The 17,452-nt window shown below is 62.2% G+C and overlaps 2 protein-coding genes across 6 annotated transcripts; one reads left to right on the top strand and one right to left on the bottom strand.

Moving 5' to 3' along the window:
• The first annotated feature begins 753 nt into the window (after positions 1 to 753).
• VTN (vitronectin) lies at positions 754 to 7,076 on the top strand. Of its 2 annotated transcripts, XM_038376106.2 has the most exons (8): positions 881 to 1,668; positions 2,247 to 2,366; positions 2,838 to 3,146; positions 3,610 to 3,749; positions 4,258 to 4,414; positions 5,117 to 5,269; positions 6,108 to 6,392; positions 6,821 to 7,074. In XM_038376106.2, exons 1-8 carry the CDS (start codon positions 1,608 to 1,610, stop codon positions 6,916 to 6,918), a joined length of 1,323 nt encoding a protein of 440 aa, XP_038232034.1. In that variant the 5' UTR covers positions 881 to 1,607; the 3' UTR covers positions 6,919 to 7,074. The 2 variants fall into 2 exon arrangements, with proteins under 2 accessions (XP_038232035.1, XP_038232034.1); XM_038376107.2 differs by lacking the exon at positions 5,117 to 5,269 and having other exon boundaries at positions 754 to 1,668; positions 6,821 to 7,076.
• Positions 7,077 to 7,088: 12 nt separating this feature from the next.
• KIF12 (kinesin family member 12) lies at positions 7,089 to 15,938 on the bottom strand. 4 transcript variants are annotated; one of them, XM_038376099.2, is made up of 17 exons: positions 15,473 to 15,938; positions 15,080 to 15,158; positions 14,873 to 14,994; positions 14,289 to 14,364; positions 13,852 to 13,986; positions 13,512 to 13,647; positions 12,888 to 12,979; positions 12,113 to 12,254; positions 11,821 to 11,939; positions 11,451 to 11,555; positions 10,929 to 11,064; positions 10,602 to 10,731; positions 8,821 to 8,953; positions 8,350 to 8,433; positions 8,128 to 8,276; positions 7,713 to 7,867; positions 7,089 to 7,350 (listed from the first exon to the last, which is right to left on the bottom strand). In XM_038376099.2, the coding sequence occupies exons 1-17, from the start codon at positions 15,646 to 15,648 to the stop codon at positions 7,232 to 7,234; spliced, it is 2,088 nt and encodes a 695-aa protein (XP_038232027.1). In that variant the 5' UTR covers positions 15,649 to 15,938; the 3' UTR covers positions 7,089 to 7,231. The 4 variants fall into 4 exon arrangements, with proteins under 4 accessions (XP_038232027.1, XP_038232028.1, XP_038232031.1 ...); XM_038376100.2 differs by having other exon boundaries at positions 7,089 to 7,347; positions 15,473 to 15,937; XM_038376103.2 differs by lacking the exon at positions 8,350 to 8,433.
• Between the last annotated feature and the right edge of the window lie 1,514 nt (positions 15,939 to 17,452).

Raw genomic sequence — 17,452 nt, 5'->3', positions numbered from 1 at the left:
CTTTGGAGGATAGGATTAAAATTCAAAATGATCTGGACAAACTGGAGAAATGATCTGCAATAAAGAGGATGAAATTCAATAAGGACAAATGCAAAGTACTCCACTTAGGAAGGAACAATCAGTTGCACACATACAAAATGGGAAATGACTGCCTAGGAAGGAGTACTGTGGAAAAGGATCGGGGGGGTCATAGTGGATCACAAGCTAAATATGAGTCAACAGTGTAACGCTGTTGCAAAAAAAGTGAACATCATTCTGGGATGTATTAGCAGGAGTGTTGTAAGCAAGACAAGAAGTAATTCTTCCGCTCTACTCTGCACTGATTAGGCCTCAACTGGAGTATTGTGTCCAGTTCTGGGTGCCACATTTCAGGAATGTTGTGGACAAATTGGAGAAAGTCCAGAGAAGAGCAATAAAAATGATAAAAGGTCTAGAAACTTGACGTATGAGGGAAGATTGAAAAAAAAATGGGTTTGTTTAGTCTGGAGAAGAGAAGACTGAGAGGGGACATGAGAACAGTTTTCAGGAATGTAAAAGGTTGTTACAAGGAGGAGGGAGAAAAATTGTTTTTCTTAACCTCTGAGGCTAGGACAAGAAGCAATGGGCTTAAATTGCACCAAAGGAGGTTTAGGTTGGACAGTAGGAAAAACTTCTTAACAGTCAGGGTGGTTAAGCACTGGAATAAATTGCCTAGGGAGGTTGTGAATATCCATCATTGGAGATTTTTAAGAGCAGGTTAGATAAACGTGGGTCAGGGATGGTCTAGATAATACTTAGTCCTGCCATGAGTGCAAGGGACTAGATGACCTCTCGAGGTCCCTTCCCGTCCTATGAGTCTATGATTTTCAAACTTTTTTCTGCAAAAGTGAGGGCTAGACAGTTACTGGCTATAAAATGGAAGCTGAGATTCTCACGTAACCTTCGCCACAGGACCTGGGTTTTGATATTGTCAGGCACATGCGTGACTGGTGAGTTGGTAACACTGATTAGAACCTCGAACAGCGTTTTAACTCCTGTCTTCTGTGGGCTGGACTTGGCCTGGGTTGTTGGGTTTAGGATGCGGTGCTGGGTGGAGCTGATGCCCCAGTGATGGTCTGGTGGTCCTTTCTGGCCTTAAACTATGATTGTCTGAAAAGGCCTCTCATCTCCTGCCCAGCTGGCTCCAAGGAGAGACTCGCTAGCCAGCTCCTTATTGTAAGGCTGCCGAGGTATTGGGAAAAGATTCCCCAGCCCACACCAGCCAGTAGGTTTCAAACCTAGGCTCTAGCTAGCAAGATTTGACACTGCCTTCAGCTTGGTGTGCAAGGGTTTTGACACTGCCTTCAGCTTGGTGTGCACACGTTTTGTTTAGCCCTGCTATAGAGACTCAGCCCCCCAAGCAGGGTCCCAGCAGGTACTGCCTGTGCAAAAGCCTTCAGCCCCCTTCCAGGACTGCGTGGGGAGAGGCCAGGGGGCATCAGTCACCTCTTGCTCTTGTGTTTTTTTGACCTTCTGACTGTTTGTTTTCTCCCTGGAGAGGGGCAGGCTAAGCAAACAGCAAGTTCCTGGGACAGGCGGCTGCAGCCCAGCTCCAGCAGGAGCCTGAGCAGTCAGACAAGCCACGCGCCATGAGGCTGCTGGTCCCAGCTCTGATGCTGGGTTTGCTCTGTGGGGCTTTTGCAGCTGAAGGTAAGTCTCTGCTCTCCCTTGGCTGGGCTCCCTGCTGGACATCCAATTCAAAGTGTTCCCTAGCTCCTGCTTGCAGCTAGCTTTTGGGAGAGAGTCTGTTGGGCTACTGAGTCCTAGGGCTATTGAGGCCTCCAACTGGCCAAGGAGCCCAGGAGAAAGCAGCAGCCAAGTTCCCCAGGAGCCTGCTGGGGTTCTGGCTGGGATTGCCAGGCAGCCTGTTCTGTGGACAGGATCTTTAAAGGATCAGCCAGGCACTGCTGACCTCTCCCCACAGGCAGATCTCCTGTATTAGTCTCCTGTATTGCAGCATTAGTCACAAATCGCACACCCCACAGCAGGGGGGCGAGCAGCCAGACACCCTCAGCTTCAGCAAGTTCTGGGGCCGGAGGAGAAGCGCAGCAGGGAGGGATGAAATCCCGGTGCAGTGTGCAGAGCTTGCCTGCTACAGAAATGCAGCTGCCCTTCATTGCTAGCAGTGGGGCTGGTGTGGGGAGCTCCTGGCCGCCCTGGGGGCCGTGGCTCATTCCCTGGGCCAGGGCGGAGGGATGCTGTGGTTACTTCCCAGCTGGCTGTTTCAGAGTCTTGTGTGGGCCACTGCGAGGATGGTTTCAATGCCCAGAGGAAGTGCCAGTGCGACACCCTCTGTGTGTACTACGAGAGCTGCTGCAGTGACTACGCCAGCGCCTGCAAGCCAAAAGGTACCTTCCCCCTCTGGAGCCCCCCAGGGCCCTTTCCCCTCGCCAGGGAGCACTCACAAGCAAGGCCCCGGCTTCCTGCGGTTGCCATTGGCTGGCTGGTAGCTGGAAGGGCACCAGGCTGCACAAAGAGCCAATGTGCCCCGGGTCAGTGCCCAGCTAGCATTGCCCCTTTCCGCAGCTGCTGTGCTCAGTGGGATGTTCCATTAGGAGGCAGGCTGATGCTGAGCCCCCTCACTGAGGGGCCCTTGTGATTTCCAAGGGGCAGGGAGTCTGCAGGGCTAGAGACTGATTCAGCGGATGAGGAGTGTAGGAGGGACCCTTCTTCCCATGCTGCAGGGGAACGTTCTTCTGGCAGCACATCACCTCTGAGCCAGCCAGTCAGAGCCCCAGCACAGAGTCAGGGCTGCCACGTCCTCTGGGCTCCGGCTGCTGACGGGATCGTCCTGAGCCTCTCTCTTGCCCTGTGCACAGTGACCCGCGGGGACATGTTTGCGTTCCCCGAGGACGACTACGTGGACTACAGCACCAGTGCTACCTTGGGTGAAACCACAGAGGTCCTCAACACAGGCACTGACCCCCCAACCACATCTCCAGACCCAGTCACTGCTGCCACTGCCGTTTCGGTCACAGTGCCAGGCAGAGGTGCCCCCCTGCTGGTGCCCACTGGGCTGGAAGAGCTGGAGCAGGTGCAGCTGCAGCAGGAGGAGGAGGAGCTGTGCAGCGGGAAGCCCTTTGACGCCTTCACGGACCTGAAGAACGGTTCTCTCTACGCATTCCGAGGTGCTGCCCGTGGGCGCTGGGCGGGGGCTGGCTCAGAGCATGGGGAAGGGCTGCACAGGCTTCCCCCTCCAGGGCACGGACTCGCTTCCATCGCGGGTCACTCCCATTGGCCAGATGCTTGGCGGAGGAAGGTGGGTCTCAGCCCAGTTCCCAGAGACGTCCATGCCATCAAACCCACCAGCACAGCTGGCCCTGGCTGGGCCCTTGGCAGCCTGAGTCCCGCACACAGGCAGAACTGAGCCGCCCCAGCAGGGCAGAGCCCTGGGTCGCTTGCACTGCCAAGGCTGTCGGCATGGTGAGAGGCTCCGGCGTGGTGCGGAGCCTCCTGGCAGATAGCCAGCCTTTCAGACTGTGTGCACTCAGGGCAGGAAGACACAACTGGAAACAAAGCAGGGGGGACTTTTGGGGAGTGGGGGCGGTGGGAGCTGCCCCCCTCACAGCTCCTGTCTCCCTTCTTGCTCAGGGAAATATGTCTATGAACTGGACGAGAAAAGCGTGAGGCCCGGCTACCCCAAGCTCATCCGCGATGTCTGGGGCATCGAGGGGCCCATCGATGCCGCCTTTACACGCATTAACTGTCAGGGCAAGACCTACATTTTCAAGGTGGGTCCGCGAGCAGGCGTTGGACTAAAGTCCTGCCTATCCTGCTGACACATGGCCTGACTTATGAGCGCCACTCGTTGTTGTGGCGCCCGTTATACCACCAGGCCTTCTTTGGGAAGCCCCACTCTCAGGCTGCCATGCCGATGAGCAGTGAGGCCTCGTCCCCCTGGCATGTGTCCCTTTGCAGGAGGGCGGCAGGGAGCAGAGCTGATGGGCCTGGCCAAAGATGGGACAGTGACAGAGGAATTTGCCAAGAGCCCGTGGGCGTGTGCCGGGCAGCCCATTGGTGTCTCGGGGCGTGGCCAGGCCAGTGTCCTGCCTGGCAGCGGGGAGAGCACTAACGGGGGCGGATGCTTTGCTGGAGGCTCAGGATTGTGAGTTCATGGCCCAGAGTCTCTGTGGCTCTTGAATCCTGCTCACTGGGGAGGGACATGCTGCCTGGGCCTCCGGCAGGTTCTGCCCAGCAGCAGGGCCCCCAGCTGACCCTGCCTTGTGGCTGTCTCCCAAGGGCAGTCAGTACTGGCGCTTCGATGATGGTGCCCTGGACCCCGACTACCCCCGCAATATCTCTGACGGCTTCCAGGACATCCCTGATGACATCGACGCAGCCTTCGCCCTCCCTGCACACAGCTACCATGGCCAGGAGAGGGTCTATTTCTTTAAAGGTAAACGAGCTTCTTTCCCAGCTGGCCCAACTACCCCTCCCAGCTGTGCCCCCCACACACACAGTGCCCCTGGGGCATGGTCCTCACACCCGGGCAGTGCCCTCAGCTGGTGCAGAGCCTCAGCTCACTGAAGCCCATTGCCCACTCGTCTGCTGGTCTCCGCAGCCATGCTGTCCGAGAGTGCTGGGCAGTCCCTGCCTGGCTGCTCAGCCAGAGGGCACAGGGCCCAGCAGCTGCAGGGCCTTTGCCTGCGTACCCAGGCAGTGGGTGAAGTTGGCACTGCCAGCTCCAGGCATTCAGAATTCAGGAGAGGGGCTAGAAATGATGGGTTTAGACACTAATAAACATGGTTTTGCCTGTAGCTGGGGGGTGTCTGGGCTGCTCGCTGCACTCGGTCATGGCAGCCAGCTGTATTGTATTGAAAAGAAAGCCAGGCCTCTCTCTGCAAACCTGCCTCCAGCGCCTGGAGCGTTCCAAGCATGCCAAGGCAGGTAACAAACGATCAGCGCTGGCTAAGCTATGAAGGCTGCCGAGCCCCTGGGCTGCTGAGTGGAGCTGCCTTGTACTGCCAGCCAGTCCCAGTGCTGGGGGATGCCCTGCCCTGCTCTAGCCAGCAGGGTGAGGAGCCTGTGCCTTGGGCCCCAGCCCCATCCGGCAGCATGGCATCTCTCCAGCCTGGCAGGCTCCACGTCTCATTTCCAGACAAGCATTACTGGGTATACGACTTTGCCAAGCAGCCCAGCCGGCAGGACTGCGAGGTGTCCTCCCCGTCACTGGTGTTCGACCACTACACACTCATGCAGGGCGACAGCTGGGAGGACCTCTTCCAACTGCTCTTTGGGGGCTCCATGCGCAGTAAGTGGGCAGGAATGGCCCAGGTTATGGGATCGGGCCGAGCAGGTCACTGAAGCTAGTGGGCTGGGGGGAGCCAGAGGCCATGGGAGCTGCTAGGGGCTTTGGAGTCGGGGCCATGTAGAGAGGAAGTGATGCAGGTTGGAAGGTCAGGCGCTGAACAGGACAGGCAGTTTGAGGCCCCTGATCCAGCTCTGGAGAACGTTAGACCCCAGTGCTCCTCAGTGGGACCAATGCATGCAAGAGGCCAGATTCACAGGCCCAAGGGCCTTGGGATCCTGGAAGGGAGTGATAGCACCCAGCTGCATGCAGAGGGCAGCCCCCCCACTGCATCCCCCCAGCCCCAAAACACCTGCACAACACAACCCATGTCCCAAGCCTGCACCATGCACACTGCACCCACTGCTCCCCCCCGTACAGGCATGGCACCCCCTGCCCCCCAACATACCAGGACAGAATCAGGTACCAGGTGCTGTCTGTTTTAACTGGAGCCAATGCTGCCGGGCTGTGAAGGTGAACAGAAAGCTGGGGAGGAGCTAGGAAACATGGCTAGGCTCCAGGCCCCCTTGTAGCAGGCTGGGTCCTGCCATCACGTCTCTCCTCCCAGCCTGCTCCTTGCCCTGTCATGGGGATTGGGGCAGCTCTGCTTCCCCCCCCCCCCGCCACCAGCTCCTTTCCTTCCCTGTTCTGGAGGCCCTGGGGACCCCACTCCCTGATGCTGCCTGCGGTCGGTCAGGGCTGCCTCCCCGCTGGGTTAGCCTCTGCCTGCGGCTGGGACATCACACCCGGGGCAGCGATGCAGCCAGCCAGTCCTCATGCCCACCCTGTGCTGTTCTGCCAGATGGGGCCAGTGGACCGTGGTACATCAGCAGAGACTGGAGGGGGGTGCCGAGCCACCTAGATGCTGCCATGGCTGGCAGGATCTACGTCTCCTCGAGGGCTAGCAGCTGGGCTCGAAGGAGGAAATCCCGCCGGCACCGCAAGAGGTACAGGAGCCGGCGTCCGGCAGCTCACACCGTCTGGGACTGGCTGCAGGATGAGTCCGACTCCTTGGACATGGACCTTGACTGGCTGCCAGGGGGCTCCCGGTGCCAGCCCATCCAGAGCGTCTACTTCTTCGTGGCAGGTGGGTCCCAGTGCCATCAGCTCCCCCCAGCTGCTCTCACAGCTGATCTGACCTAGCCCCCCAGCAGGGCTTGGCTTCAGCTTTGCCATGTGGCCCCCACAGCCCCCTTATGGCCGCCCTTTCCCAGAGCCCTGCAGTTCTGCCCGGCCTTACCACAAGCGATGTGGCCGACGTGGAGAGGTGCTGCATGGCGGGGAGGAGAGCCGGAGCAGGCTGGGCTTGGGCACGGGGAGTCAGGCTGCCCTGGCAGAGCCTGGACTCTGGCCAAAGCCTTGAGCAGGGTTGTCCCAACACTTGGCGGGATGCTAGGGGAGGCCAGCAGGGCCCATTCGGCTCCTGCTGCTCTGAGCTGTGGTTGAGGGTGGGGTGAGCAGAGCCCTGGGCCCTGTTCCCCGGGGGACTGACGGTCACGCCCTTCTCTCCCGCAGACAAGTACTATCGCCTCAACCTGCGCAGCAAGCGTGTGGACTTTGTGCGCCCTCGCTACCCACGCCCCATCGCTCAGTACTGGCTGGGCTGCCCCTGAGCGGGAGAGGAGAGCCCCCGAGGGGATGGGCTGCCACAATCCTGCCATATCCACAGCAGCTGGGTCTTTCGCTAACGCCAAATAAACAGGGAGCTCTGTGTCAGCCCTGGACTGCGTCTGTCTGGGGCAGTGGGAGCTTCGTGGGCAGGGCTGTGCATGCCACACCCCGGCAAGACCCCACCTGCCTCCCCGGAGCCTGCAGGGGACTGTGGCCCTGTGTCCCGGCCATGCATCAGGCCGTGGGGGGCTCCACCATGGCACTTTGAGGGTTAATAGATCACTTGGTCCCTTGGTGTGGGGCACATGTGCAGAGTCAGTCCCGGGCGTCTCTTGTGCAGCTGGAGCCCTGGTTCCGCAGGCTGTAGTGTTGGAGCTGCTCCTGCAGCGAGTCCAGCACCTCCTCCAGCCGCAGCTCGGGGTCAGCGCCTGCTGCTAGCCACAGAGGACAGGAGCAATTAGTGCCAGCCCCGCCCTGGGCTCAGCCCCGCTCCCCTCTGGCTGCAGGGCGTGTCAGGGAGCTGGAGCTGGGGGAAGGGACACGATTCTGGGATGGGCCCCAAAGCTAAGGAGCTCCCTTCTCCCCCCACTGATTCAGCTCTATGGAGGCATGGTTTCCCGGGAGCCTCTGTCCCACATTTCCCTTTGTGCAAACCATGCTGGGAAAGACTTCTCCCGTCCCAGGCTCCCAGTATCTGCACCATCAAGAGCCCCCGACAGGGAGCCAGGGACACCCCAGTTCTGACCCCTCCAGCCCACGTGGCCAGAGATCCGGTAGGGAAACCTCAGCAGCTTACCTTGGCGCCCTGTGCTGCTGCCTGGCTGCCCTGGCAGGGGAGGAGCTGACGGCGCGACCTGCCTCTCCAGGCCGGGGGGAGGCTCAGGGCCCGGCTGCCGGGCATCTCTGGGGAGCAGACACCAGCCAGTGGAGCTCTTCCTTCGGCTCAGGCTCCTGCAGCACAAGCGAGGGCTGTGCAGAGTACTGGGGCCAGGGCTGATGGCCCAGATGGAGCACAGGAGGCCACGAACCTGCCAGCTCCTGCAGCTTAGAGGCAGCTGCATGTACAGTGAGTCTGGGGCCCACATCAAATCTGGCCACGGCTGCCCCACCCTACAGCCTCCCACCCTCTCCCTGGGTCACCGCCCGATGTGCCCTGAGCCCCTGCCCTGTCCTGGGGGACTCACTCCTGGGCCCAGGCTGCTGACTCTCACCTTTTCCCACGGAGTAGCCAGGGAGTCACAGGGTGCTGCTGGGGCCAGAGCTGAGCCGGGTCCTCCCAAGTGCAGCCCTGCTTGGCCCCCTGGAACCTGGAACTGCTCTCGGCAGCGAGCACCTCCCATGGCGGCAGCTCCATCAGCAGCTGGAAGGACAAGCAGAGCCCTTAGGCTGAAAGCTTCCTATTCCCAGCCAGCCTTGCAGGGGGCGGCCTGTACCTGGGAGAGCTGGCAGGGGGTGGCCTGGGCTGGCAGGACAGCACAGCAGGGGGGGCAGCGGCAGGTGTGGACAGGAGCCAGTGTCTGCAAGAGGAAGAAGAGCACGGGAGAGGACGTGGCTCAGGCGTCGCGCGGCAGAGCGCCCTCGGTGTGCTGGGGCGTAGCTCCGCGCACGGCTTGGGGCTCCAGGGCCAGGGTGGAAGCTGGAGCAGGTGTCCCGCTGAAGGGAGGCAGGAGTTCAGGCCCCATGGCCCATCCATTCTCTGCCCTTTGTGCTGAGCTGGGCCCCACAGCACCTGTCAGACAGGAGCAGCTTTCAGCCAGATTCCCCCAGGCAGAGCCAGAACCAGCCCAGACGCTGGGGCGGTGGCTCCCTTGGGGCGTCACGGTCATGGGCTGACAGGCCAACATGCAGGACACACGAGGGGCCAGGGCCTCGTGCGCCAAGTCAGACAGGAAGAGGAGACTCACGTGGCCGCACTGGGCTGCGCCGGGGACAGGACGAGGGCAGGGTGGGGCCTGGATGCTGCAGGAGCCGGGGGTAGCTTCGGGGGAGCGTCTGTCGTGGCCCCAGCTGCTGAAGGCCGGGGAGGGCTCCAGGTGCCTGGAATGTAAATGAAACAAGTGGGAGTGGGGCAGTCCTGGGCATCCCAATATGCCTGAGGAACTGGGCCCTCCCAGCCACAGTGCCAGCGAGGAATGAGCCAGCTGGGGTGGGGAGAGACATGGCAGGGTGGGACTCGGAGGCCTGGGGGGGGTCACCACCGTGATGGGCAGGTCACTCATCCAGTCAGCAGCTCCAGGGACCGGGTGGGGCCAGCGGTTGGCTGAGAAGCTGCCTGGAGCAGGAATTCCGGCAACACCCGTCTGAGGGGCTCCCCGGGCACGGCTGTTCTGCCAGGCCTGGGACTGCACTTGCCCCGGGGACCGTGGCCCATGAGTAACCCAAGCATGGCCTCAGGGACGGGCTTCGGGTCTACCATGTCCAGCAGAGAGCCTCACACCCCAAGCATCCCTCTGCATGCCCAACGCACGCTGAGTGCCCCCAGTGCACCCAGCACACGTTGGGTGTCCCCTGCACATTCAGCACCCCCCACACCCAGCACTGAGAGCCCAGACCCTCCCCTCCAGTCCTCCAGGTGACTCAGAAATGCCTCCCCGTCCCACACACAGCTCAGGGCCTGGCTAATGAGGGGTTTCCTCACGCTGCAGCCAGCAAGCTGTCACCCAGCCAGGCCTCCAGCCTGGGCCCTACCCACCCACGGGTGCCCTGGAGGGCTCAGGTGCTTGTCAGCGGGATCGGCTCCCTCCTTGGCCAAGCAGAACAATAGGAAGGGGAGAGCGTGGTGAGCCGTGGATGCTGGGCCCCACCCTGGCCATTCACCCAGACTCTAGCAGGGCCCCCCATGCAGGGCGCCTGCCCTGTGCCAGGCCAGACTCAGCGCATGGACAGGGCCCAGCGCTGCCCTGCTCACCTCGCCCTCTGGGCAGTGTGCTGGGGCAACCCCTCGCCAGGTGTGAGGGCTGGGAGGAGCGAGATCTGGCTCATTCGCCCGGCCCAGCAGTGCTGACCTTTCAGGGTTCCAGGCCCAGCTGAGCTGCGCCCCCTTCCCGGTCGGGTGACTGAGCTGGGGCAGCCGCGGGATGCTGGGGGCTCTTCCAGGCATGGGGAAGGGTCGGCGGTGGTTCTTGGGAGTCGCCCAGAGAGCCGGGCATGGCAGGGAGCCTCTGCGGCGAGAGGCGGGGGTGGGCACGCAGAGCCTGGGTGGGAGTTGTAGAGCTGCTGGTGAGTTCATGCCAGGGGAGAGCCCAGCCACCTGGCCTGAGGGTGAGCCCCCGGGCCGAGGCAGGGGCATCTCTGGCTTGGGACCCGGTCGGAGTAGCAGCTCCCAGCCGTTCACTGCCCCCGGGCCAGGGGAAAGGCACTTGCCTGGGGAAGCGGGGCAGGGTGCCCCTTCCCTGAGCCCAGCCAGAGAGGAGCTGGGCAGGGCCTCACTGCCTGGGAGAGTCGCAGTGCTGTGGATTAGCAGCTGATTTGAGATGGCTAGGGTACACGCAGCTCGGCCCTGTCCACCCCATGTGCATAGGGGGGCATCACTTTGCCAGTGACCGCTGTCCTGAATGCCAGGTACCAGGCCATGCCCGGGGCTCACCCACACGTCAGTGCTCGAGGGAGGCGTGGGGCTGGCCCCTGCAGCCAGGAGCTGAGTCTCCCAGGGGTCAGCCCAGGAGGGGGAATGTCCTGCTGCTACCTGAGCTGCTCGTTCTCCAGCACAAAGTCCTGCAGGAGGTCAGAGAGGCTGCGCCTGGCCGAGCCGGGTGCTCTCCTTGGGGCCCCTCTCTGCCCGGGGGCACGGCTCTCTCCCTGGCACTCGGGCAGCTCTGCAAGGAAGAGGAGATGGGTGACAACTGGAGCCCAGCCACTGCATCTGCACTTGGGCCAGGGCCTGGGCGGTGGCAAGTCACATACGTCTCTGATGCACAAGCCCATGGTGCCCCTCTGCAGGCTCCCAACTCCTGTTCTCCAGGGCATCCCTGGGTCCCTCTAACCCCCATCCCTGCCCCCCAGAGGCACGCACGGGTGGGGGGGTTGTGGGTGGCTGGGCTCTCGCCCCGTATCCTGGGCAGATGCAGCTGCTGGCGCAGAGAGAGGTTTTCCTCCCGCAGGGCCTGGATTTCTTGCTCCAAACTTCTCAGCAGCTTCTCCCGGGAGACCTGGGAAATCAAAGGCACAAGGCTTAGAGGGGAGGCCCCACAGATCAGGGAGGGGGCCCTGGCCGCAAGGGCCCTGCCCTGGGGATGCAGCAAACTCAGATGTTTGGATGTTGTAAGGGCCAAGAGTATAACTGGGTCCAAACCAGAATAAGAGGAGTTCCTGGAGCCTAGATCCATCAATACCTGTCAGCCAGGCTGGGCAGGGACACAACCCCATGCGCTGGGTGTCCCTAAACCACCAAAGGCTGGGACTGGAGCTGGGAGCTGGATCACTTGACAATGGCCCTGTTCTGTTCATTGGCCTTGGCCGCTGTCAGAGACAGGACGCTGGGCTCCGGGTCTGACCCCATGGGACCCTCCTTGTTTTCAGAACTCTCGGGCCTTACCCTGTGTGTCACAGGCTTGGTGGTGACCTTCTGGGCCCTGCTGGCAAAGCGCAGGGTGCGCAGTGTCTCCGGGAGGCAGCGCAAGGAGGGGGAGATGCAGGCGACCTGCCGGACAAGGGATGAGGCTGAGGAGCAGCTCCCAGTGGGGCCCGCAGCAGAGAGGGCTCCGGTGAGTGTCTCCCCATGGCCCCAGGCTCGCCAGCTGCAGCACTGGAATCCCAGACGCCTGGGTTCCATTCCTTGCTTGGCCACAGCCTTGCAGTGCGGTTTTGACAGGCCCCTGCTCCCGTCCCAGCTCTGCACCTGTGGGGCTGTGGCTCCAGGCCCTCACTCAGCCCTTCCCAGATGCAGAGGGTGGCCAGGCTCCTACCATGAGCGTGATCCCAGATCCGCCCAGGGACTCCGCCAGCAGCCGGGTGAGCTTGCTGTCCCTGTACGGGATGTGACTTCGCCTCCGTCTGGGGTCCACCAGCAGAGAGATGCAGTGCCCTGCGGGGAGGACAGGCCGTCACTTGCCTGGGCTCTCCGGTGACGCTGCTCCAGATGATGAGCACACAGACAAGCCTCAAGGCCCAGCCAAGCCTGCAGCCAGCTGGGGGTGCCCACCCCCTGTCGCCATGCCAGCCTGGCCCCTCTCTCTGGTCCGGCTGCAGGGGCCTTACCCAGAGCCAGGAGACTGCGGTTGATGTTGCTGGCCTCCACTAAGCGCTCCCCAGCTGAGCCGGTGTCCTTCACCCTCTCGCTGCCGGCCAGGTCCACGAAGCAGAGCACGCCTTGCTGGCGGGAGCTGGGGTCTGGGCTTAGCTGCGGGGAAGGGGAGGGATCGAAGCTCTCAGGTGTCCTGCTCCATGGGCCTTCAGGGACACTCCCAGCCCCTGCCCCACCATTGGAAATCATAGAATCATAGAATCATAGAATATCAGGGTTGGAAGGGACCCCACGCCCACTGTCTTACATACAGCCCTGATGTACAGAGAGAGGGCTTGGGAGCCTAATCCAGCCAAGCGATGCTTTCCTAGCCGGGTGTACTCACTAGAGACTGCTCTGGAGAGTGGGACAGTAATCCTGGGGTCTCCAGTGCAGGCCCTAGCCAGTCCAGTGAAGGGAGAAGCACCAGGCTGGCTCAGACAGGTGTCAGCCTAGAGTAGCCCCCCAGCAGCAGAACCAGGGCAAGGGCTTTGGCTGCCAAATATTCCAAGGGCTCCCCATGATGGAGTCTGCCCCAGAATTCCCCACTGGGCCCCCCTCTGCCTGGAGCTGCCCCTGGAGTGTGAACAGGGCAGTAGAAAATCAAAGCCATTCAGGCCAGTGCCCACTTGCCTCCTCGTGTGCCCTAGGGCCCTCCCACAAGCTGCCAATGCAGCTGGCCCCCCTGGGAGCAGGGTGGGATATGCCCTGGCCCCCGAGGCCCCGCATGCTGGGACGTGAATGACTCACAGCCTGGCGGTGGATGCGGATGGTCAGCAGGGCATGGCTGCGGCTCGAGTGCCCATTCAGCGCATGCGCGGCACTCCGCCGCCGTCGGGTGCCTGGGAGTGGGAGGTGCAGGCAGGTCAGAGCCAGGCGAAAAGGTTCAACTGCCCCGGCCCCCCTGGTGCTGGGCCTCACCCTCCTGCAGAACCTGTGGTCCCAGGGTCCTGAGCTCATTACGGGGGGGGCCCCTGCAGCTCCAGGAACAGGGATGGAGCCTCTTCCCTCAGCGGCTGGGTCTAGGCCAGCACGGGCTGCTCCCATCTGGCTGCTGCCTGTGCCCCCAGGCTGCCAGTCCTGCCTTGGAAAACAGCTGGCGGCCTAGGCCAGAGTGATGGCCTGGTGCAGGCGGACACTTCAGCACCAGGCAGGGCGGGACCGTGCCAGGGTCTGCTCATGGGAGTGATGTGGTGAGCTCCCCATCACTAGGAACAGCAAATGGGAATTCACTTTCCACCTGGTCACCAAGGGCCCCTTGTGCACTGGGCTCATTGCCCATGGGCTGCAGAGCCCTGGGGTCTCCACTCACCGGGGGTCCCGCCTCTGCCCCTCCCCAGTGCCCTGCAAGGCTGGAGACGCCCCATGCGGTACCTTCCTGCAGCAGGTCCATGATGGCCTCCAGGCTCCCAAACTCCACGGTCAGCAAGTTCTCGATGTAGAAGCCCCTGGTTTTGCTCCATCGCACGGGCAGGGGCCTGGGCGGCCCTGGGCTCAGCAGGTCTCTCACCTGGACAGAGGAGAGGCGCCAGGGCAGGTCAGAATGGAGCCCAGAAAGCCAGGAGGATGTGGGTGAGCAGGAAGGGCTGTGGCAGAGAGGTAATGGGGGGCAGAGACAAGTCTGTCTGGTGCCCATCAGCTGGCCCTGCGCATGGGCTGGGGGTGCTAGGTGCTGCAGCTTTTTGTCCAGGCAGGGTGATGGGGGCGGCCCTACCTGTTCATTGTGTATCTCCACGTAGGAGGCACTGAGCACGAGGCTGGGTCTGTAGCACTGTGTCTGCTCCAGGAGACACACAAAGGCCCTTTGCATCAGCCCCACGAGGTAGGGAGTCACCGGCTGGCCCGCGCTCTGCAGAGAGGGGAGAAGTCTCGGAAGCCAATGGCTGGGTGCCTTGAGCTTCCACCCCCTGCAGCAGGAAACTGAGAACCACCCGCAGCCAGCGCCCTGCCCCGCTCCCCACAGCGCCCCCTGCTGGGAGAGGCCAGGCCTGGGGTAGAGGGGAGCTCCCCCCACAGCCAGCGCCCTGCCCCGCTCCCCACAGCGCCCCCTGCTGGGAGAGGTGGGGCTCATGATCCAGGGGGCGCAGTAAGGCGTTGATTGAAGTATGTGCTCAGCACCGCCGCAGGTTTGCCCCGAGGAGGGTCTCTCACCTGGGCTAAGGGTCCCATCAAGCTGTAGGTCTTTCCAGAGCCTGTTTGGCCGAAGGCAAAGGCAGTGCAGGAGAACCTGGGTGAGGTGCAAAAAGCCGCTGAGCACCTGCACCCTTCCTGGGAGGGTGCAAGGCGCCCCCTCGTGGTGGAGCTGGGGAATGCAGACATGGACCGTGGTAGGACAGCTGGGCGGCTGTGACTCACGGGTCTGCACTGGCACAAGATGGTGCCTGAGAGCACGTGGAGGTGAAGAGGCGCACGGCTGGGGGCACGCACTGGTGTGAGGAAGATGTTGCGGGTAATTATTGGGGAGTGGGTGCTGCAGGGCGCTTGTGCCTGGAGGCGTGTGGAGGTAGAAAGCTGCAGCTGGCTGCTGGGAAGGAGGCCACAATGGGGTGAGCAGGCCTGGGGGCAGGCACATGGCTGGCTGGGGTTACAGGTAAGGGAGGGGGAGCATGTGCATGCCTGGCTGGGGGCTATGGGGGGCAGGAGGAGGGGGAGCATGTGCATGGCTGGGTGGGGATTACGGGTGGGGGTGGGTGGAGGGGGACCATGCTCTCCACTCAGGGTTGCCTCAGCCTCACCCATTTGCTGCCAGCTCTATGAGTCGCTTCATCCCGCTGCCTTCAAACACCGCTTCCTGGGACGTGCCTGCATCGAACACGGCACTTAACCTGAAGGCCGCCTCCTGCCCGGCCACATTCACCTGGCAGAGGAGAGAAGAGCTGGCTCAGGATCGGGCCCAGTCAGGCCAGTGCCCAGCTTTGGCCTCTCCAGGGCGGGGCACTCACGTAGATGGTGTTGTCGCCAAGGCAGTGCACCACACGCTGGTCCCCTCTGCGGAGCTCCGGGCAGGTCAGGGGCCGAACCCTAGCCAAAGAGAGAGGCATCATGCACCATGTGGGCACCCTCCTGGTCCCAGGTGCCAGGCCCTAAACCCGGCCTCGGCTCATGCACCCCTCAGCCACCTTCCTCCTTCGGCCCCCACCCCCTCCCTCACCCACAATCTCGTCTGGGCCCCTTGTGCTGTGTGGACGGGTTGCTGCTCAGCCTCCTGTAGCACCTACATCCTATGAGTGTCCCCCACCTCCCCCAGTCCCAACCCTGGTCTGTGTCCCCCTCCGCCTCCCCAACCCCTGGTGTGTGCCCCCCCTGCTCCCCCAGGCCTGTCCCTGCCCCCTCACCTGACCACCACCTGGAGACATGTTTCCTTCCTGTCTGTGGAACCCTCCTGTTCGCCTGCTGGGCTCCTGGGGAAAACAACCAGTGTGGGGAGCAGGGACTCTGGCAGCCCCAAGAGCCGTGGGGGAGCCGGGGGCTGGCTCACTGGGCCGTGCAGCCGCTCAGGCTTTGGGCTCATTCTCTCTGGGCTCCAGCGCCCCGCAGCCCCTCACCAGCTGCAGCATTGGCACTTCCCCTGCTGAGGTCTGATGTGCCAGACGCAGCTGCCCAGGTATGTGGTTAACCCTTCCACCGCCAGAGGGAATGGAACTCTTGCACCTGGTGTGGAGGAATAGGAGACTCCAGGGGCCCCCCTAGGCTGAAGGGACCTGTGGTCCTTTCCCCCTGCCAGGACTGGGTGCACAGATCACCCTTAGTCCCTCGGTGGCCTCCGAGAGATGGGGCGGCCTCCCCAATAGCTCCCGTGACTCTCTGGCTTACTGAGTGGCTAGATGTAGCGGCTTGGCTCCTGCGCCCACCTTGGGCTCCTGCCCCTGCTCCGGCTCCATCCCACAGCTCTCCTCTACAGGGTGAAATCTGCAGCTCTTCGGCTGCCCAACTGCCCCCTTCTCCAGCCAGAACCACCCCCAACCAGCCTAGAGCTGCCCAAGCAAAACAAGTGCCAGCTCTCTGGTTAAATATTCACCAGCTCCAGCTTTGGGAGCTAGCCCCTCCCCCCATGGCTTGGAAAGTGGCCAGTTTCAGGGTAGGCTCCCTGAGGAGGGGCCGGGGGAGAAAGGGGCTGGAGTCTGACTCCACCTGCTGCTGGAAGCTGGCCAAAGCCAGCCTCTTTCAGGGGTACCCAGCAAGAAGGGGGGAACGACCCCAGCCAGCTCTGAGCCCCACTCAGCAGGGAGAGGCAAGTGGCTGCAATTGGAGCAATGACTGCGGGAACCTCGCTGAGCAGGCAATCGGGGCTGGAGGAAACAACACTGAGGTCTGCACAGGGCAGCCGCCAGGCAAGCAGCAGGGGCACCACGTGTCAGTCAGGAAGGGGCCATGACTCGCTGGACCCTCCCTGCCACAAGGGGCCCTGCACATGGCATATTGGCAGTGTTGCGTCCTGCCTGCCGCAGCAAGGCCAGTGTCCCATGGAGCCCTCCCCACACAGATGAGAGGAACAGGCCTGAAACCCTGGCTCTCTGGGCCTGGTGTCTCTCTGCCTGCCGCTAGAGAGGGCGTGCCCCTCATGTTTGCACATCTTCTCTGCAGGCCCTACCACCAGCAGCCTCGGCCCCATTGACCTCTTTCTCCCCTTCCCCTCTCTGCTCCTCTGGCTGCGTGGTTAATTCAGACTGAATCCACCTTCCAGCCCCTCTGTCCCTGCGCCAGGATCTGACCAAGGCACAGGAGGGGCTGGCCGTGCCTGGGCTATGGTGCAGGCAGTGCTTCCACTGCCACGTGTGAGCAGGGCAGCACAAGCCAATTGGTGCTGCAAACTGAGACCAGCACAATTAGAGGCTGAGTCCCATCTGCACCCCTCCTCCCCCCAAGGGCTGGAGTTAGCTTTTCAGTCCCAATTCACAGGGCCCTGGGGGAGGCTACTCCAGTGTCATACTCTGGTGCTAGCCACAGATGGCACAGAAGGGTCTGCTTCTATCTGCACTGCTCCCTGCAGCTGGCAGCCTGGCAAGGGGAGCACTTGCTATTTATTCCCCTGGGAAATCAATTCCCCAAGCAGTCCAGCAGCTGCAGGTCATGCGGCTCCCTGTGAGGCCAAGGTAATTCCATGCTTAACAGTCCAGGTGAAGACGGGTCGATGGCCTTCAGGGCAGCCAACCCACTGCTGATGCCACCACACCACAGAGGAGCCCATGGGCAGCTGCATGCAGCCTCTCAGGCATTGATAGAGGATGTGCTGATGCCCCTGGCCATTTGCCAGGCTGCGAGGTTGACAGCCACTTTCCCCAGGGCACCCTGCCCTATGGGCTGCCAGCCTGGGC

Source organism: Dermochelys coriacea, chromosome 17 (genome assembly GCF_009764565.3).
Source record: "Dermochelys coriacea isolate rDerCor1 chromosome 17, rDerCor1.pri.v4, whole genome shotgun sequence".
Classification (NCBI taxonomy): Eukaryota; Metazoa; Chordata; order Testudines; family Dermochelyidae; genus Dermochelys; species Dermochelys coriacea.
Note: the sequence above shows the minus strand (reverse complement) of the source record. Positions and strands in the feature narration are given on the sequence as shown.

Coding starts and splice junctions, on each gene's coding strand:
- VTN (XM_038376106.2), top strand. CDS start 1,608: ATGAGGCTGCTGGTCCCAGCTCTGATGCTGGGTTTGCTCTGTGGGGCT. Junction 2,367..2,837: donor CAGCGCCTGCAAGCCAAAAG/GTACCTTCCCCC, acceptor CCCTGTGCACAG/TGACCCGCGGGGACATGTTT. Junction 4,415..5,116: donor GAGGGTCTATTTCTTTAAAG/GTAAACGAGCTT, acceptor TCTCATTTCCAG/ACAAGCATTACTGGGTATAC.
- KIF12 (XM_038376099.2), bottom strand. CDS start 15,648: ATGAGCCCAAAGCCTGAGCGGCTGCACGGCCCAGTGAGCCAGCCCCCG. Junction 13,648..13,851: donor TGGAGATACACAATGAACAG/GTAGGGCCGCCC, acceptor TCCTCTGTCCAG/GTGAGAGACCTGCTGAGCCC. Junction 11,940..12,112: donor CCGCAGTCTCCTGGCTCTGG/GTAAGGCCCCTG, acceptor TCCTCCCCGCAG/GGCACTGCATCTCTCTGCTG.